At 40.8% G+C, this 21857-nt stretch overlaps 1 protein-coding gene across 2 annotated transcripts in view; it reads left to right on the top strand.

Moving 5' to 3' along the window:
- TXNRD3 (thioredoxin reductase 3) overlaps positions 1-21634 on the top strand; it is a 65859-nt gene extending 44225 nt beyond the window's left edge. For both annotated transcript variants that reach the window (XM_028101855.1, XM_088026927.1), the window contains 4 exons: positions 640-747; positions 18063-18158; positions 20483-20617; positions 20832-21634. In XM_028101855.1, the coding sequence (XP_027957656.2) occupies positions 640-747; positions 18063-18158; positions 20483-20617; positions 20832-20900 (408 nt within the window). In that variant the 3' untranslated portion in view covers positions 20901-21634. The remainder of the gene's footprint in view (positions 1-639; positions 748-18062; positions 18159-20482; positions 20618-20831) is intronic.
- The last annotated feature ends 223 nt before the right edge of the window (positions 21635-21857 follow it).

Below are 21857 nucleotides of genomic sequence, written 5' to 3'. Positions count from 1 at the left end.
TCACACTCTCTTTCCCACAGGCAGGTGCATAGAGCTGCTGGAAGAGGCATGTAGAGCTCAGAGTCTGCAGTCTCCCCACGATGTCCACTCACGCTCTGCCTCAGTCTGATAAGGGCTCTGTGGGGATTCTGTCAGAACCACAGGACTTATGAGATCCTGGTCCCCGTGTTAGTTGCCCCCCTACCCTTATGCCATCTCCCCCGATGGTCCAGGGCATTCACCCATTCCCACACTGTTAAACTGCTTCTTTGCTCATCTCCTCTGTGGCAGTTATGTGAATGGCCAAGGGTGACCTCAGCTTCCAGTGAAATGGTGTGATTCTTGGTCACCTGGTAGAGGTGCTCCAGTGGGAGCAGGGTCCGGAATCAGGGGGATGGAAATGAAACATTTTAGAGTGGAAGGTTGAGGCTCTAGGAGAGCCGGTCCCATTCGTGGGCCACTGGCCAGGGTGTGGTCTCTGCTCTGGAGTTGGGTTCACTGCCTACTTTGAGTATAACTACAAATTCCCTAAAGTGGTGAAATGGAAGAATCAGTCACATTGAACCAGACTTATTTCTTTTCCTCTTAGAAATGTATGTAATGTAGATTTTTGCTGTGAAGTGTCACAAAATAAGCGGATGTAATTTGCTTATCTTTCAGTGTGATTATGTTAATGTTCCAACTACAGTGTTTGCTCCTTTGGAATACGGCTGCTGTGGATTGTCCGAAGAGAAAGCTATTGAAGTGTATAAAAAAGAGAATCTTGAGGTAAGATTGTGTTTTACTGCTTACTTATTCAGAATTTCTCTTTGAATCCGCTAACTTCGCAGTCACTTTTTGTTTTGCAAGGTACTGTAATGATTAGAATGTAGGAAATCATATTCCTATTTTAGGAAAATCAGAAATTAAGTAATTTAAACCTTATTTCTCTAGCTAATAATAATAATACAGTTGGGGAAAGGGGGACAAAAGATGTATGCATTAGGACTTTCAAGTTATAAGTGACAAACGTCTTATTTGAGTAGCTTATACAAGAAAGCACATGTTATTATAAGACTTTGTAGAATGCAGGAGTATATACACGCAAGGCCTTAGGAATGGATGAGAACCAGGAACTGCAACACCATCTCAACTCATGTGGGCATGCAACTCCTTCTTGTTTCTGCATGCAGACTTTCTTTGCCTGTGGAATGCACATAGCAGCCAAAATGTACCCTTTCTTCCACAAACAAGTTTATTCAATAGTTCTGGTCTTAGGAGGAACTGATGGACTCACTGTTTCTTAGTCTCAGTTCTGAATTATGGAAGAGGACATCTGATTGGTCTGAGTTGGATCAGCCATCCACCCACTTCCATTCAGCATGGCCGGAGTCAGCCTCCTGTCCCATCAACATGGGGAATCTGTGTTGTGGATGAGCTCAGGGTGGGGAGGGTGGGCAGTTCCCAGGGTTGTCAGCCTGTTGCCGGCTGTGAGCTGTCAGATTCCCAAAAAGATGTCCTTGGCATACATTTATTTCCACCTCCCCTTCACCCCTGCCCCATCAAATCATAACAAGCTTATAAATATTTCTTACATATTATAAATATTTTCTTACATTCTTACTCTTTGATGGGTAGTTTGAGTGGCTTTTTTTCTGCACACCATTCCAACATAGGAGGGATAGGGAGAATTAAAAAGAGTTGGAGGATTATTAGTACTTGATGTTTTCAACAGAAAAGATTTGAAATTTCATTCCTCTCCCTTGAAGTCATGTCAATTACTGGCAATTCGCTGAAATCATAGCGTTAGTTAAATGGCCTGATGACTAACTGAAGCTCTTATTTATATCACTGATATTGGGAAAATGAGTGATTAAAACTTTATAATGTTATTTTAGATGCTTGTTTTCAATGAGAAATGTATGTTTTAGAGGACATTACTTGATCAATGTTTATAATTAACCCTTTGTAATAATGAGCCGTATTTTCCTGCAGTGGTGAACTTTTTACTTGAGTCTTGGAAAATTGATGGTAACAATTATGGATTTAACACTTAGTTCTAAAACTTTTAAAATTAACGAGAAATTAAGATAGAAAGGCAGGCACATGAGAGGAAGCATGTAGTACCACAAATTGGGGGCTTAAACCACAGAATTCTATTGTCTCACAATTCTAGGGGCTAGAAGTCCAACGTCAAGGTAGTTGACAGGGTTGTTTCCCTTTGATTTCTGTGAAGGAGGATCTATTCCATCCCTTTCTCCTAGTTTTTGGTGTTTTGCTGGCAATCTTTGTTATTCCTTGGCTTGTAGATCTTACCTTATCTTCACTTGGGATTCCCTGTTACTGTGTGTTTCAGAGTATCCAAAATTTTCTCTTTTTATAAGGACAACATTCACATTAGATTACGAGAACCACCTTACTCTAGAATGACCTCATCTTAACTAATTACACATACAATGACCCTATTTCTTTTTTTTAAATAAATTCTTAGCTTTATTTTACAATCAGCGCTTTGAAAATGGAGTAGTAATTGATAGTAGTAGTAGTAATTGATAATCACATCAATTCTTTTGTCTCAATATTAATGGTTAAAAACGGATATAAAGAAAAGTTTCTCAGAAAGATGGAATTGTTCGTTGTTCTGACAATGACCCTATTTCTAAGTAAGATCACATATTAAGATAGTGTGGGCTAGGACTTCAAAGTCAAAGACATCAAATTGGCTATTAAATCAATGTTAAATATATTCAGTGAGCTAGACGAACTCAATAGGAGACCGAAGGAGAGAGTAGCGACAACTCTCTGAACAGAGAAGCGACCACTTTCTGGAAGGTAGGACGTGCGGAGACGTGCATGAATCCGAGGCAATATTCGGGAGGATAGACGGCGGGGGAGGAGGCCTCCGTCGGCCGCTTCTGGCAAGTGATAGAGCCGCGGAGCACAAAATCGGAACTTTTAGAAGTCGGCTCCGCTGAGGGACGTCGCTCCAGTGGCTAAGCGGGGGGTGGAACCCTCGTGGGACATTGTGGTCCCAGGACCCTCGGGGTCACAGAAAGACCGGGGGTGCCTGAGTGCGGCAGAGCTCCCAGGTATCGGAGCGGGAAAGCCGGCTGCAGAGACGGAGCCGAGGCGTGGACTCTCAGCTCGGGGTTGCCATAAACTGTGATCGGCGGCCCAGTCGGGCCACTGGTCCTCCAGCAGGGACCCAACAAGTGGCAGAGCTGGGGAGACTCCCCTTCCTCCCCGGGGAGGAGCGATGCAGGAACGCACCGCAGGGATCTGCTGGGTTTGGAGACTCCACACAGGGTCGGGAGCCAGAGATATAAACGCTCAGTCACAGGCCGGGTGAGCACGGAGTGCGGCCGGAGACCGGGGAGATGGGAGTGACTGCTTTTCTCTGAGGGCGCACTGAGGAGTGGGGCCCCGAGTTCTCAGCTCCTTCAGGTGGAGATTGGGAAGCCACCATTTTCACCCTGGTCCTCCAAAGCTGTACCAGAGCTTGCAGGGAAAAAAAGCTCCTGAGAGCATCCCGAGCAGCTTGCTTAGCCGGGACTGACAAGGGCGGGACAATTCCGCCTCCGGCAAAGACATTTGGGAACCACGGCAACAGGCCCCTCCCCCAGAAGATCAGCAAGAACAGCCAGCCAAGACCAAGTTTACCGATCAAGGAGAACAGGAGAACTCCAGCGCTAGGGGAATACTGCACATAGAATTCATGGCTTTTTTTACCATGATTCATTAGTTTTTCAAAGTTAATTTTTTTAACTGTTTTTTTTTTTTAATTTTTCTTTTTCCCTTTTTCAACCAACATCTTATCAATCCCTTTTTTAAAAAACATTTTTTATTTTTCATCTTTAGAGTCATATTTTATCTCTTCATAGTAGTTACCCTTATTTTTGGCATATATATATATAAGTTCTCTCTTTAAAATTTTGAGTTACAGTTTCTTCTAACAAATCACAATATACCCTACATCACTAGTGTATGGCTTTGTTCTAGTCCCCTGCCTGATCACATACTCTCCCTTTTTTTTCTTTTTTTTTTTAAATCTTCTTCTTTCTTTTTTGAAACAACTTCTTATCTTATCAGTTCCTTTTATAAAGTCTTTTATAATTTTCATCTTTACAGTCATCTTCCATCCCTTCATTGTATCAACCCTTATTTTGTACATATATAAGTCTTTCTTCCTTTAAAATTTTAGGAGACACTTTTTTCTAACAGACCAAAATACACCCAAAATCTAGTGTGTGGCACTGATCTATGCACTAGCCTGATCATATTTGATCATATTCTGTTTTTTTTGTATTGTTCTGTTTTTGTTTTTAGCTTTTTCTTTTTTTTTCTTTCTTTTCTCTTTTTTCTTTCTTTCCCTTTCTTTTCCCCTGGTTTCAGGTCTTTTATGATTTGTATACAGTATATTTGCTGGGGATGTTGTTAACCTGTTAGCATTTTGTTCTCTCATTCATCTATTCTCCTCTGGACAAAACGACAAGACGAAAAAAATCACCTCAGCAAAAAGAACAACAGGTAGTACCGTCTGCCAGGGACCTACTCAATACGGACATTAGTACGATGTCGGACCTAGAGTTCAGAATCATGACTTTAAAGATACTAGCTGGGCTTGAAAAAAGCGTGGAAGTTATTAGAGAAACCCTTTCTGGAGAAATAAAAGAACTAAAGTCTAGGCAAGTCGAAATCAAAAAGGCTATTAATGAGGTGCAATCAAAAATGGGGGAACTAACTGCTAGGATAAATGAGGCAGAAGAGAGAATCAGCGATATAGAAGACCAAATGATGGAAAATAAAGAGGCTGAGAAAAAGAGAGAGAAACAACGACAGTATCACGAGGGCAGAATTCGAGAGATAAGCGATACGATAAGACGAAACAACATTAGGATAATTGGGATCCCAGAAGAAGAAGAAAGAGAGAGAGGGGCAGAAGGTATATTGGAGCAAATTATAGCAGAGAACTTCCCTAATTGGAGGAAGAAAACAGGCATCAAAATCCAGGAGGCACAGAGAACCCCTCTCAAAATCAATAAAAATAGGTCAACACCCCGACATCTAATAGTAAAACTTACAAGTCTCAGAGACAAAGAGAAAATCCTGAAAGCAGCTCGGGAGAAGAGATATGTAACCTACAATGGTAGAAACATTAGATTGGCAACAGACCTATCCACAGAGACCTGGCAGGCCAGAAAGGACTGGCATGATATCTTCAGAGCACTAAACGAGAAAAATATGCAGCCAAGAATACTATATCCAGCTAGGCTGTCATTGAAAATAGAAGGAGAGATCAAAAGCTTCCAGGACAAACAAAAACTAAAGGAATTGGCAAACACGAAACCAGCCCTACAAGAAATATTGAAAGGGGTCCTCTAAGCAAAGAGAGAGCCTAAAAGCAGCATAGGTCAGAAAGGAACACAGACAATATGCAGTCACAGTCACCTTACAGGCAATACAATGGCACTAAATTCATACCTTTCAATAGTTACCCTGAATGTAAATGGGCTAAATGCCCCAATCAAAAGACACAGGCTATCAGATTGGATTAAAAAACAAGACCCATCCATATGCTGTCTGCAAGAGACTCATTTTAGACCCAAAGACACCCCCACATTGAAAGTGAGGGGGTGGAAAACCATTTACCATGCTAATGGTAACCATTACACCAAAAGAAAGCTGGGGTGGCAATTCTTAGACAAATTAGGTTTTAAAACAAAGACTGTAATAAGAGATGAAGAAGGACACTATATCCCACTTAAAGTGTCTATCCAACAAGAAGGTCTAACAATTGTAAATATCTATGCCCCTAACATAGGAGCAGCCAATTATATAAGGCAATTAATAACAAAAGCAAAGAAACACATAGACAACAATACAATAGTAGTGGGGGACTTTAACACCCCCCTGACTGAAATGGACAGATCATCTAAGCAAAAGATCAATAAGGAAATAAAGACTTTAAATGAAGCACTGGACCAAATGGACTTCACAGACATATTCAGAACATTCTATCCCAAAGCAACGGAATACACATTCTTCTCTAGTGCCCATGGAACATTCTCCAGGATTGATCACATCCTAGGTCACAAATCAGGTCTCAACCGGTACCAAAAGATTGGGATTATTCCCTGCATATTTTCAGACCACTGTGCTTTGAAACTAGAACTCAATCACAAGAGGAAAGTCGGAAAGAACTCAAATCCATGGAGGCTAAAGAGCATCCTACTAAAGAATGAATGGGTCAACCAGGAAATTAAAGAAGAATTAAAAAAATTCATGGCAACCAATGAAAATGAAAACACAACTGTTCAAAATCTTTGGGATACAGCAAAGGCAGTCCTGAGAGGAAAGTATATAGCAATACCAGCCTTTCTCAAGAAACAAGAAAGGTCTCAAATACACAACCTAACCCTACACCTAAAGGAGCTGGAGAAAGAACAGCAAATAAAGCCTAAACCCAGCAGGAGAAGAGAAATAATAAAGATCAGAGCAGAAATCAATGAACTAGAAACCAAAAGAACAGTAGAACAGAACAACAAAACTAGGAACTTGTTCTTTGAAAGAATTAACAAGCTTGATAAACCCCTGGCCAGGGGTTTTCTTATCATTTCTCTTTTCTTATCAAAAAGAAAAGAGAAATGACCCAAATCAACAAAATCATGAATGAAAGAGGAGAGATCACAACCAACACCAAAGAAATACAAACAATTCTAAGAACATATTATGAGCAACTCTATGCCAGCAAATTAGATAACCTGGAAGATATGGGTGCATTCCTAGAGATGTATCAACTACCAAAATTGAACCAGGAAGAAATAGAAAACCTGAACAGACCTATAACCACCTAGGAAATTGAAGCAGTCATCAAAAATCTCCCAAGAAACAAAAGCCCAGGGCCAGATGGCTTCCCAGGGGAATTCTACCAGACATTTAAAGAAGAATTAATACCTATTCTCCTGAAACTGTTCCAAAAAATAGAAATGGAAGGAAAACTTCCAAACTCATTTTATGAGGCCACCATTACCTTGATCCCCAAACCAGACAAAGACCCCATCAAAAAGGAGAATTACAGACCAATATCCTTGATGAACATGGATGCAAAAATTCTCACCAAAATACTAGCCAATAGGATCCAACAGTACATTAAAAGGATTATTCACCATGACCAAGTGGGATTTATCCCTGGGCCACAAGGTTGGTTCAACATCTGCAAATCAATCAACGTGATACAATACATTAACAAAAGAAAGAACAAGAATCATATGATCCTGTCAATAGATGCAGAAAAATCATTTGACAAAGTACAGCATCCTTTCTTGATCGAAACTCTTCAGAGGGGCGCCTGGGTGGTTCAGATGGTTAAGCATCTGCCTTCGGCTCAGGTCATGATCCCAGGGTCCTGGGTTCGAGTCCCGCATCGGACTCCCTGCTCCTTGGGAGCCTGCTTCTCCCTCTGCCTCTCTCTCTCTCTCTCTCTCTCTCTGTCTCTCATGAATAAATAAATAAAAAGTTTAAAAAAAAACCAACAAAAAAAAAACTCTTCAGAGTATAGGGATAGAGGGTACATACCTCAATATCATAAAAGCCATCTATGAAAAACCTACAGCGAATATCATTCTCAATGGGGAAAAGCTGAGAGCTTTTCCCCTAAGGTCAGGAACGTGGCAGGGATGTCCACTCTCACCACTGCTATTCAACATAGTATTAGAAGTCCTAGCCACAGCAATCAGACAACAAAAAGAAATCAAAGGCATCCAAATCGGCAAAGAGGAAGTCAAACTCTCACTCTTTGCAGATGATATGATACTGTATGTGGAAAACCCAAAACATTCCACCCCAAAACTGCTAGAACTCATAGAGGAATTCAGTAAAGTAGCAGGATATAAAATCAATCCACAGAATTAGTGGCATTTCTATACACCAACAACAAGACAGAAGAGAGACAAATCAAGGAGTCGATCCCATTTACATTTGCACCCAAAACCATAAGATACCTAGGAATAAATTTAACCAAAGAGGCAAAGGATGTGTACTCAGAAAACTATAAAATACTCATTTAAGAAATTGAAGAAGACACAAAGAAATGAAAAACGTTCCATGCTCATGGATTAGAAGAACAAACATTGTGAAGATGTCAGTGCTACCTAGAGCAATCTACACATTCAGTGCAATCCCCATCAAAACACCATCCACTTTTTTCAAAGAAATGGAACAAATAATCCTAAAATTTGTATGGAACCCGAACAGACCCCGAATAGCCAGAGGAATATTGAAAAAGAAAAGCAAAGCTGGCGGCATCACAATTCCCCACTTCCAGCTCTATTACAAAGCTATCATCATCGAGGCAGTATGGTACTGGCACAAAAACAGACACATCGATCAAGGGAACAGAATACAGAGCCCAGAAATGGACCCTCAACTCTATGGTCAACTCATCTTTGACAAAGCAGGAAAGAATGTCCAGTGGAAAAAAGACAGTCTCTTCCACAAATGGTATTGGGATAATTGGACAGCCACATGCAGAAGAATGAAACGACCATTTCCTTACACCACACACAAAAGTAGACTCCAAATGGTTGAAAGACCTAAACGTGAGACAGGAGTCCATCAAAATCCTAAAGGAGAACACAGGCAGCAACCTCTTTGACCTCAGCCGCAGCAACTTCTTCCTAGAAACATCGCCAAAGGCAAGGGAAGCAAGGGCAAAAATGAACCATTGGGATTTCATCAAGATAAAAAGCTTCTGCACAGCAAAAGAAACAGTCCACAAAACCAAAAGACAACCGACAGAATGGGAGAAAATATTTGCAAATGACATATCAGAAAGAGGGCTAGTATCCAAAATCTATAAAGAACTTATCAAACTCAACACCCAGAGATCAAATAATCCAATCAAGAAATGGGCAGAAGACATGAACAGACATTTTTCCAAAGAAGACATCCAAATGGCCAACAGACACATGAAAAACTGCTCAACATTGCTCGGCATCAGGGAAATCCAAATCAAAACCTCCATGAGATACCACCTCACCAGTCAGAATGGCTAAAATTAACAAGTCAGGAAACGACAGATGTTGGAGGGGGTGCAGAGAAAGGGGAACCCTCCTACACTGTTGGTGGGAATGCAAGCTGGTGCAACCACTCTGGAAAACAGTATGGAGGTTCCTCAAACAGTTGAAAATAGAGCTACCATACGATCCAGCAATTGCACTACTGGGTATTTACCCCAAAGATACAAATATAGGGATCCGAAGGGGTACGTGCACTCCAATGTTTATAGCAGCAATGTCCACAATAGCCAAACTGTGGAAAGAGCCAAGATGTCCATCGACAGATGAAAGGATAAAGAAGAGGTGGTATATATACACAATGGAATATTATGCAGCCATCAAAAGGAATGAGATCTTGCCATTTGCAACGACGTGGATGGATCTGGAGGGTGTTATGCTGAGTGAAATAAGTCAATCAGGAAAGACATGTATCATATGACGTCACTGATATGAGGAATTCTTAATCTCAGGAAACAAACTGAGCGTTGCTGGAGTGGTGGGGGGTGGGAAGGATGGGGTGGCTGGGTGATAGACATTGGGGAGGGTATGTGCTATGGTGAGCCCTATGAATTGTGCAGGACTGTTGAATCACAGATCTGTACTTCTGAAACAAATAATGTAACATATGTTAAGAAAAAAGGAGAAGAAGATAGCAGGAGGGGAAGAATGAAGGGGAGTAAGTCAGAGGGGGAGACGAACCATGAGAGACGATGGACTCAAACAAACTGAGGGTTGTAGAGGGGAGGAGGGTGGGGGAATGGGTTAGCCTGGTGATGGGTATTAAAGAGGGCACATTCTGCGTGGAGCACTGGGTGTTATGCACAAACAATGAATCATGGAACACTACATCAAAAACTCATGATGTAATGTGTGGTGATTAACATAACAATAAAAATTAAAAAATATATATATTCAGTGAGCTAAAGGAAAATGTGGACAAATAGCAAAGGAAGTCAGGAAAACAATGTCTGAACAAAATATCATTAAAGAGATAGAAATTATGAAAAGGAACCAAACAGAAATCCTGGAGCTGTCTTTTTGGAACCATGAGAGACGATGGACCCTGAAAAACAAACTGAGGGTTCTAGAGGGGAGGGGGATGGGAGGATGGGTTAGTCTGGTGATGGGTATTAAAGATGGCACGTTCTGCATGGGGCACTGGGTATTATACACATACAATGATTCATGGAACACTACCTCAAAAACTAATGATGTAATGTATGGTGATTAACATAACAATAAAAATTTTAAAAAAATCCTGGAGCTGAAAAGTACAATAACTGAATTGAAATGTTCACTAGAAGTTCATCAGCATATGTGAGTATGCAGAGGGAAGCATCAGTGAACTTGAAAATAAGACAATTGGAATTATCCATTCTGCACAGTAGAAAGAAAAAAGAATGGAGAAAAATGAAGAAAGCCCGAGATGAGTGGGATACTTTGAAGCACACCAACATATGCATTAAAAGGGTCCCGGAAGGAGGCGCCTGGGTGGCTCAGTTGGTTGAGCATCCGATTCTTGTTTTTGGCTCAGGTCATGATCTCATGGGTCATGGGATCGAGCCCAGTGTTGAGCTCCACGCTCAATGGGGAGTCTGCTTGAAAGATTCTTTTCCTCTGCCTCTCCCCCTGCTCATTCGCTCTCTCAGTCTTAAATAAATAAATCTTTAAAAAAGAAAAAAAAGTCCCAGAAGGAGAAGGGAGGGCAGAAAAAATGTTTGAGGAAGTAACGGGCAAAACTTGAAATACATAAACCTACACATCCAAGCATCTGAAGGACAACCAAGCAGGGTAAACTCAGAGATCCACACTGACATGCATTACTGTCAAATCATCCAAACCCTAAGAAAAAGAGCTAGTTTTAAAAGCAGCAAGAGGGAAGCAACGCATCATATGAAAAGATCTTTAATAAGGTAAATGGCTGGTTTTTCATTAGAAACAATGGAAGCCAGAAGACAATGGGGTGATGTAGAAAGAAAACTATCATCCAAGAATTCTGTATCTGGCAACACTGTCCTTCAGAAACGAAAGGTATTAAGACATTCCCAGAAAAACAAAAGCTGAGTGAATTCATTACTAGTAGACCTGCCCCAAAGAAATTCTGAAAAGACTCCTTCAGACAGAAAGGAAAAGACACCAGATGGTAACTGGAAGCTATAGGAAAAGTCAACACTAGTAAGGATAACTTCTTAGGTACACATAATAACCTGTGTTATTGCACTTTTGGTTTGGTTTGTAACTTCTCTCTTTTGGCTATCTGATTTAAAAGGGGACTGTATTAAACATAATTATAAATCCAAGTTAATGAGCATGTATGGTATAAAATGTGACCTGTGACAACAAGAATATAAAAGGAGGGGATAGAGATATATATAGAAGCACAGTCTTTGCATACTATTGAAACCTTAAGTTGGTATTATTCCAACAAGGTTATTATAAATGTAAGGTGTTCCCAAGGTAACCACTATGATAATTTTTTAAATATACAAAAAATAAGAATAAGGCACTCAGAATGGTGCACTAGAAGACATAAACTAAATACCAAAAAGGCAGGAATAGGGGAATTAAGGAGTGAGAAACATATAAGACCTACAGCAAACAAATAGATAAATGCAAAAGTAAGTTCTCATTTATCAGTAATCCCGTTACAAGTAAACGGATTAAGGTCTGCCATCAAAAGACAGTTTGTCAGATTTCACTTAAAAAATAGGATCTATGTATATGTTGTTTGAAGAGACTCACTGTAGATATAAAGACAGATTGAAAGCTAAAGGATAGAAAAAGATATTCTATGCAAATAATAACAGATTTATTATTATTTTCAGACAAAATAGAATTTAAATTTAAAAAGTTACAACAGAGAAAGGATATTATATATTGATTTAAAAATTCAATATAGCAAAAATATGTAACAGTTGTAAACATATACAGCCCAAAAATATATGAGGCAAAACTGACAGAAAGATAAAGAGAAATAGATATATTTCTGCAATAATAGTTGGAGACTTTAAAATTACCCTTCCTTCAATAATGGCTAAAACAACCAGACAGGATACAGAAGTGGGGTACTTGAGCACCTATAAACCAATTAGATCTAACATACATTAGGACACCCCACCCAGCATCAGCAGACTACACATTCTTCTCAAGTACAAATGGAACATTCTCCAGGATAAACCATGTTAGAGCACCAGACGAGTCTTAGTAAATTTTAAGATTGAAATCATACAAAGTATCTTTTCTGATCACAGTGGAATGAACCTAGAAATCAGTAACAGAAGGAAAACTTTGAAAAAAAGGCTAACAGAAATAAACTTTTAGCTAGATTGACTAGGAAAAAGGCAGACTCAAATGGCTAAAATCATAAATGAAAGTTGCTGTGGCCGAGGTCAAAGAGGTTGTTGCCTGTGTTCTCCTCTAGGATTTTGATGGATTCCTGTCTCACATGTAGGTCTTTCATCCTGAACTTTGAGTTTATCTTTGTGTATGGTGTAAGAAAATGTTTCATTATTCTGCATGTGGCTGTCCAATTTTCCCAGCACCATTTGTTGAAGAGACTTTTTTCCACTGGATATTCTTTACTGCTTTGTCGAAGGTTAGTTGACCGTCAGGTTGAGGGTCCATTTTTGGGTTCTCTATTCTGTTCCATTGATCTATGTTCTGTTTTTGCATACCACATCTTTAACCACATCTTTATCCATTCATCTGTCGATGGACATCTGGGCTCTTTTTATAGTTTGGCTATTGTAGACATTGCTGCTCTAAACATGGGGGTGCAGGTGCCCCTTTAAATCAATGTTTTTCTGCCCTTTGGATAAATACCTAGTAGTGCAATTGCTGGGTCTTAGGGGAGCTCTATTTTTAACTTTTTGAGGAACCTCCATACTGTTTTCCAGAGCAGCTACACCAGTTTGTATTCCCACCAACAGTGCAAAAGAGTTTCCCTTTCTTCTCATCCTCACTAACATCTATTGTTTCATGAGTTGTTAATTTTAGCCATTCTGACTGTTGTGAGGTGGTATCTCATTGTGGTTTTGATTTGCATTTCCCTGACTCCCAGTGATGTTGAGCATCTTTTCACATGTCTGTTAGCCACCTGGATGTCTTCTTTGGAAAAGTGTCTATTCATGTGAAAGACAGATTTTTATTTTCTCAGTTCTGGGGGCTAGAAATCTGAGCCCAAGGTGTCAGCAGAGTTGGTTCTTTCTGTGGGCCATGATGGAAGGATATTCCAGGCCCCCCTCCTTGGTTTGTAGATGGCTCTTTTCCCTGTGTGTTCACATCATCTTTCCTCTGTGTGTCCGTGTCCTAATTTCCTTTTCTTTTAAGGACACAGTCATATTGGATTAGGGCCACCCTAATGACCTTACCTTAATTACCTCTTTAAAGACCCTATCCAAATATGGTTACATTCTGGAGTATTAGGGGTTAGGATTTCAAAGTACAAATTTATTTTGAGGCTATGACATAATTCAGCCCATAATAGAACTAAATGAATTTAGCAAAGTTGCAGGGCATGAAAACACAAAAATTTCTATGTACTCTCTATGTATTTCTATGTACTCTATGTATTTCTATGTACTCACAGTGAGCTCTCCAAAAACGAAATTTAAAAACAATTAGAATAGCATTAAGAAGAATACTTAGGAATAAATTTAACCAAGATGGCAAAAGATATGTACACTGAAAACTTTGAAACACTGTTAAAAGAAATAAAGGAAGAGCTAATTAATTGGAAAGACATTGCCTGTTCATGGATTAGAATACAGTATTGTTAAGATTTGGGATAAATCAGTGTTGGTAGAGGGAGAATTAAATCTAATGCAAAACAAGGTACTCTTTAATTCCATAGAAAATTAAAAGTTCATGAGAGTAAAATAACCATTGTGTACTATGTAATCAGATGTGAATAGCTTAATTAAAAAAATAGCTTTACTGAGATAGAAGACATATACTATATAGTTAACCACTTACAGTGTGCAATTTAATGGATTTTAGTATCTTCACGGAGTTGTATGCCCGTGTACCAGTCACTTTTAGAACATTTTTATTGTCCCAGAAAGAAACCTGGCACCTGTTAGCAGTCCCTCCCTGTGTTCCTCCATCCCCTCACCCTTGGCTCCTGGCAACCACTAATCTACTTCCAATCTCTGTAGATCTGCCTGTTGTGGGCATTTCCTGTAGGTGGCATCATTTAGTTTGTGGTCCTTTGTGACCAGCTTCTTTCTCCTAGCGTAAGCTAGTTTTCAAGATTCAGCCTTGTTGTGGCACATGCCAGTCCTTCATTTCTTTTTACTGCTGAATAATAATCCATTATATGGATAATACCATGCTTTATTTATCCATTCATCAGTTGACAGACATGTGGATTGTTTCCACTCTTTGGGCCATCATGAGTAAAGCTGCTCTGAGCATTCCTGTACAAGTTCTTGTGTGGACATAATGCGATCCATTTTCTTGTCTATACCTAAGAGTAGATTTTCCAGTTAAGCTGCACCATTTTACCTTCTCAGCAACAGTATATGAGAGTCCCAGTTTCTCCACCTCTTCACCAACACTTGTTATTGTCTGTCTTTTTGATTATGGCTATCTGTAGTGGGTTGAATGGTGACTCCCCAAAAGATATGTCCACAGCCTAATCCCTGGAACCTCTGAATGTGAACTTGTTTGGAAGCAGGGTCTTTGCAGGTAGAATTAAGTTAAGAATCTTGAGATGAGATCATCCTGGATTTTCTGGCCCTATACCCAAGGACAAGTATCCTTATAAAACAGAAGAGGAGAAGGCCATGTAAAAACAAAAGCAGAGATTGGAGTTATGCAGCCAAAGTCAAGGAGTACCTGGAGATACCAGAAGCTAACAGAGGCAAGGAATTATCCTTTTAGAGCCTTTGGAAGGAGCCTGGCTGTGCGGACACCTTGATTTCAGATTTCTGGCCTTTGGAACTGTAAGAATATAAACTCATTTTGTTTTATGTCATCACGTTTGGGGTAATTTGTTAGTGCAGTGCTGGGAAACTGATACACCAATATAGTGGTGTCTCTTCGGTTTCCATTTGCATTTCCCTGATGACTAATGATTTTAGGAGTCTTTTCATGGCCTTATTGGCTAGGTGTACATCTTTATTTGTACAAATGTCTATTTAGATCCTTCACCCTTTTAAAAATTGGGTTGTCTTTTTATGAATTCTAAGAGTTCTCCATCCAAGTCTCTTATCAGAGAGATGATTTATAAAAATTCTCACCCATTTGGCAGGTTGTCTTGACTCTTTTGATGGTTTCCTTTGAAGCTCAAAAGTCTTTCATTTTGATGAAATCTACTTTATCTTTTTTTCTGTTGTGTTTTTGACATCACATTGAATAAACTGTTGCCCAGTTCAAAGTCGTGAAGATTTATGCTTGTGTTTCCTTCTAAGAGTTTTATAAAAGTTTTTAGCTTTTACATCTAGATCTTTGATCCATTTTGAGTTAATTTTTGAATAGATGTGAGGGAGGGATCCAGCTTCATTCCTTTGTGTGTGAATATCCAGTGGTCTGTGAATAGCTTTGACTTAGTAAAGGAAACACTGATAATTGATCAAGTGGAGAATAAAACTATAATCGGGAGGATGGGGGGTGGTGGGTGGGGCAGGAAGGGTGTCCAGTGAGTGGTGGGGTCTGGAAAAGAAAGGGAGTTAAATCCTCCTCTCCAGTAGAGGCAAGTCAATAAAGCCTAAAATGGAAAACTCAAGAAGTAGCAACATAAGCATGTTATTTAGAAACATGGAGGTAAATAAAATAAAAGAGGTGAAAGCAACCCAGAGATGCTAATTTAGCAGGTTGGGCGTATGCCACCCCACCCTAGGATTCTAATGAGCAGACAAGGTTGTGAACCATTGATCCAGAGGTGCTGACTTTGGCCAACCCATGGGCATTTTCTCTTGCCCACAACTCATTTACAAAGTATGTAGTTCTAGAAGGAAAAAGAGTGCTTACTATGGTATCATTAAGCTGACAGAAGAGGAGAAAAAGTGGAAATACCTTAATGTCTGAAATCTGCATTTTGTTTAAGACAGGCTTCAAATGGTAAAGGATTGAAGAATAAAATGAGACCAACAAAATAAAATCGTTTCTAAACCAGGCAAAGACCACTGCAGCACTGATCTGCTGATCCAGCAGTAGGAAAACATACTCTTAAAAAAAAAAAAAAAGTGAAGCAGTTACCTCCGATTGATTGAAATGGGCATGAGGAGGCAGATATTGTTGTTTTCATCATAGAGTTTCAAAAATTACATCTAATAATTGTGCATAATTTGATAAATTAAAAAAGAGACAAGCAATAACAGATTCTGAATAAGGAGAACAATGGGGAGACGGGCCCTACTAGATACTAAAGTTTATCATATAGCTGTAGTAGTTAAAATCATGCCATAGTGGCGTACAGGTGGATGGAAAGATGAGTGGAACAGACATGAAACCTGGAATTGGATTCAAATGCTTAGAACAATTCATGATAAAGGTGGTATTTTATTTTAAATCAGTGGGAAGAGACATTCATTTAAGGGTGTTGGAACAAGTGGATGGCCATTCAAGAAACAAAGTTAGGTCCACACTTCACACCCACTTTGAACCAAAAGGACCAAAGATTTAAATAAAATAAAATCTTCAAAGTACTAAAAGGAACCCACACACAGAGCACAAACTGGAGAAAGAAGGAAAGGGAAGTGGGACATGTGAGCAGAGTGGCACGGGACAAGCCAAGAATAAACTTGCTGTTGGGAAAATCTTGTTTGAAACCCCAGAGGTTTCACCATCTCTTTTCTTAACCTGTATTTTAGGCAATACTGTCTTGAGATAAACATTTATCTGTAACATGATAACAGCCACAGAGATTGAAAAGTTTGTATTAAAATGTGTGGAAGAGTTTGTTTCTCTTCTGTTAAATACAAGTTAGATGTAATGGTTTTTATTACAAGTAACTGTGCTCTATGATATCTCTTAAATAAAAATTTCACTTTATTAGCTATGCACCAATAGTTGATACTTCCCTAACATTCAAAATATTTATTTCTGGATGGTGGTTTTTTTTTTTCTTTTTTTACTTTCTTTGTGACTTTCTGCACTGCATTATTCTTATGATAACCTTATATTGTTTTTATAAAAACATAATTCAAAATATGAAATACATAATCCTATTAAAGAACAAAGAATCAGTATTTATATCCTTCCACTGTGGATTTTAGTTCGGAATTCATTTCTTATCCTGGCAGCAGACATGAATCCATCGCCTTCTGTATGGAGTGATTAGGAGAAAGAGGCTGGGACCATGTAGCCCCACAAGTAGAGAACCTGTTGCGCTTTGTCCCGGTTCCCAGCTGACCAGGCCAGATTGAGGAGCCTTACAGGTGCACTCAGAGCATGGAGGGAGCGCTCTCAAGTAGCAGAGGTAGTGTTCTTTTTTTTTTTATTTGACAGAGAGAGAGAGCACAAGTAGGCAGAGAGGCAGGCAAAGGGAGAGGGAGAAGCAGGCTCCCTGTCGAGCAGGGAGCCCGATATGGGCCTCGATCCCAGGACCCTGGGATCATGACCTGAGCCGAAGGAAGATGCTTAATGACTGAGCCACCCAGGTGCCCAGAGGTAGTGTTCTTAATGTCCATGAATGGCTGGGACTATTTTATTTCTTCTGCTTTCCCTAGATGTGGTGTGACTGTGAACCTTGTAGGCAGGTTGTAAGTTCACTGAAGCAGAATCTGTCTTTATTTACCTTCTCAGGTGCCATAGGGCCTACTGCATTGCCCTGGACAGCAGTACTCTAGAAATGTTTGAAAATGGAATTTGATTAATTGGGAGATTTTTTTTGGACTGACAGAAAAAAAAATGTCCACACACTTGTGTAGCTGGTATTTTAGGAATGGTGGCCCAGATGCTCCCATCAGACACATAAGTCGGGATTATGAAACTTTAAATTTATGAAAGCTGTTCTAGAGATGATCTCTTTATATAATTAAAGAGTGTATCAGGGAGTGGTTTTCATAGACATTAATCTTGGCCTCTTTCTCCCTTGTCTTGCAGGTGTATCATACTTTGTTCTGGCCTCTTGAATGGACAGTGGCCAGCAGAGACAACAATACTTGTTATGCAAAGATAATTTGCAATAAGTTCGACAATGTACGTAATATGATTGGACGCTAAAAAGCTGTTTATTTTAAACTGTTGCTTTTAATCTAGTATTTGGGTTTGAATGATCTCTTTAAAGACCGCTTTCAGGGCGAGGCAGAAATCCTTCAAATTGTTACCAAGTCCATGTGTTTGTGGAGGTTGAACACGTGACAGATTATAATGGAGGCTCACTAATAGTCTCAAAAAAAAAAAAAAAAAAAAACCTGTTGAAAGTTGTCTCTTCCCAGAGCTATCTAACTTGGCAGTTTAGAACCAGATGATCTGTGAAAGTTTTGGTCATCAACTAATAAAATGTGTGTGCATTTTGTAAATTGACCAAATGTGTGTCAGAAGCCTTTAGAAAGAGATGTTTGCACGAAGTGAAAACTAGTTAATTAACTGATTCCTAATGAAGGCTTTCATTAAAGAAGAATCAGTGGGGTGGAGAGCCGGTGGGTGGAGGCTCTCTGCCTTCCCCGTTCTTGAGGTGAGCATGAAATTGATAATAGATGCCTTCATTATTGTAGTTGAAAGCACAGGTTATTTATGACTTGTTTTGTAAAGAACACTGAGTGTAGAAAGCAGTAGGACTTGGTTCTTCCCTTTTTAAGAATTTATAACCTGGGAGATGAAACATAAAATTAGGTAAATGTGAACAGCGACAACTGATATTTGTATGAAGTTTACAAATATAATGGTCATCTTCTCTTTGAATCCATTGAATTCTCAGTGTAACAGAAAACAGGTATCACAGACTCATGGCCAGTTAGCAGGTGCCCCATTGCCTGAGCGGTGAAGGTACCCAGAGCTCTAGAACTTAGTCTCTTGGCCGTTGCACAGGTGTGCAGGGCAGTGAAGGGGATTACTGGTCAGAACGCCCCAGAAATGCCGTAGGGCTGTGACACATTCCCAGCTGTGCTCCCCGGGGGTGGTGCCAGCTGTGGGGTGCTTGTCCTGACTCTGGACATGAGTGATGTGAGCTTACCGTCATGCCAGCTGCAGGTGGCCTTTGCAAAGGGAGCAGGCGGAGATGGTCTGCACGCACCACCGCCCCCCGGAGTGAGCGGGATTGGGCTCAGATTGGTAGAGCCCCTGCTGAAGCCAAGATATTTCTGATCTCTCGACAGAGGTGTTGACTGGTGGGCCTGGGGCAGAATTTCAAGGTCTCTCCACCCCTCTTTGGACATCTTCTGCTCTGTCCCTTGCCACTCCCGCCACTTAGCCTCCACTGCCCTTGCACACTTGCCCACCCTCCACAGTAGAGCTTGCTCCTCCTTTTACCCCCATCCCAACTGATACTTCTAGAGTATCGCCCTGGTACTTCCTATCTTCCTGTGGCTATTTGGCAAAAAGGGTGAATGAGGTTTGCCCTCTCACAGGACCTGCCTTCATTTTCATTTGTAAGGGGAGATTTTCATCAGAGGTCCTTTGTCTCTCCGGGGTCCCCCCTTTCCCCACTTTGCTGCATGATGCCCCATCTCAGAGATTCCATCTCAGGAGCCTTCTGTGGGATCCCGAGAACTCCCACTTTTCATGCACAGCTCCCGTGGCCTCTGACGGCCAGCCCCCTGAGAAATGCCACTCCAGGGGCTCTCCTGTGAGTGCCCACCAGTAGATGTGCCCGAGGTCGTGTGCTCTTTGTTCTTTCTCCAGAATGTGGATGGCAGAGGTCTCTCTCCTGCCCTTCTGCCTTCTCTCTCTTATCTGGTGAGCACTTTCACTATTGAACATTAAAATGAAGACTAGAGTCTGGTGAAAAAACACTGGACAGCCTAAAATGCAGTGTTACCCTGGAAATATACTTTGACTCTTGCTTCCTGTCTTGGTGGGTCTGCTCATGCCCTGCGCCCCATCCCTCCCTATGTGCAGGCCTGGGTGGAAACCCCGCTCTGGCCACTCCTTGATCTCTGCTTAGTTATGTCAGGAGCCAGGCAACTTGTTTACTGGGCCAGGAACCACTACCTTTCCAAACCCTGATGCCCTAGAATTATTCCAGCATTGGACTTTAATTCAGATTTGTTGGGTTGTTGTTTAGCACTATCTCAGCATAATTTGGAAATTTACATCATGCTAATGAACTCCTTCATGCAGTGGGTAAATTGCTTGTTCTAGTAAATTTGAGTGCAAATTAACTCTGGATGTGCATTTACTGGCTCATTTAACAGATTCTTAGAGTGGTTCAGTTTCATGATAATGTTCTCTGCTCAGTTCAACATTAGAGTTCTTTTTCTGTAGTAGCTGCCGTAAATGTTAACTGTGAACTTGCAATAAATAGACTTCTATTCAGATCATGAACCTACTGGGCTTCTCTTTCTGATGTTTGCATATTCAAGTATCGGGTGATAGGATTCCATGTTCTCGGACCGAATGCCGGTGAGATCACCCAAGGGTTTGCGGCCGCAATGAAATGTGGGCTCACAAAGCAGCTACTTGATGACACCATTGGAATTCATCCCACATGTGGTGAGGTACGGAGATAGGTTTGTGTTTTTACTGATTTCAGTTGGTGTAGTTTGGAAAAACTATTCTAAAGCACATCGTCAGAAAGATTTTGTATTAGTAACTGCTTCGTATATTTTAAAGGTTAACCTAGATGTAATATTCAAAACGTGTTTTCTTAAAGCAATACTGAAATATTGATGGCTAGATATAAATGTGTTTGGTTTCCTTCCTTTCGAACAGGTGTTTACAACTTTGGAAATCACGAAGTCGTCGGGACTAGACATCACGCAGAAAGGCTGCTGAGGCTAGCCCCGCTGCTGTTCGGTTTTCCTTGTCCTATTCCCATTTCTCTGGAAGATAAGAATGCCCCCCCGGGTAAAGTGAGTCGGTGCTCATGCACCTGCTCTCCTGCACGGGGCCCAGTGCTGGACTTCCCTTCCCAGCACAGAGATGAGAAAGACGAGGAGGCAGGACGGCAGCGGGCGTGTGCTCAGCGGGCTCGGCTTGGCTGGGAGAGGCAGTTGGACTGCCTCCTTGACGTTTTAGCTCGGAACCCATTGTGAGGTGAGCTAAGGCCGATGCTCTTCCATGTCAGAATCGAGCTTCCCTCTGAAGGACCTTGCAAGCGCACAACTAATCCAAGTTAACTTTTCTGGTTGCTAGTGTTTTTATCCCCTTGCTTTGTTGTTTCTCTGAAAGTGTTTTCTCAGTGTCGAAGCTGACTGTAAAGTGGTGAGCCTCCAGTATGTGGGCCTGGAATTCCATGTGGTCACTGGTGTGCGGTGTCCTGGAAATGCCGTCGCGTAGCTGGCCATGGGCGTGGGTGCACGAGTAGGAGGTTGCGCACACTGTGTAGAGTTCAGTCAGCCGGATCCAGCGTACCCACCATCAGACTCCCACCTCGTGCCTCACCCTCTCTGGGTTCCCAGTGGCGACAACCTCGGAGTCCTCTCTTATTAGTGTCTCATGTCGGAGACACGCTCGAATTTCTTCTCTACGTTGATCTTAAGAATAATATTAAAAAGTTTTCAATACTGTATGATGTGAAATCTAATGAACTTAAAGCTCTTTAAAATGATTCAGTCTCTTTAAAATGAATTACAGTCAAGTTCAGTAAAGGGACAGGTGATGGGAAATTCTATTCGAATCTGCACCTGTCAGCATCTAAGAGGCCCTTGAAGTGGGGACCTGTCCAAGGTCCTTTTGGAAAATCCGTTGTTTTCTTGGGTGCACATCACAGAGCGGCCAGTGCAAGGAAGACAGCCA

This window comes from Eumetopias jubatus, unplaced genomic scaffold (assembly GCF_037043125.1).
Source record: "Eumetopias jubatus isolate StellerSeaLion01/CBP00866 unplaced genomic scaffold, mEumJub1_p1.0 scaffold_1, whole genome shotgun sequence".
NCBI classification, from domain to species: domain Eukaryota; kingdom Metazoa; phylum Chordata; class Mammalia; order Carnivora; family Otariidae; genus Eumetopias; species Eumetopias jubatus.
This window is presented reverse-complemented; position numbering and strand designations above follow the sequence as displayed.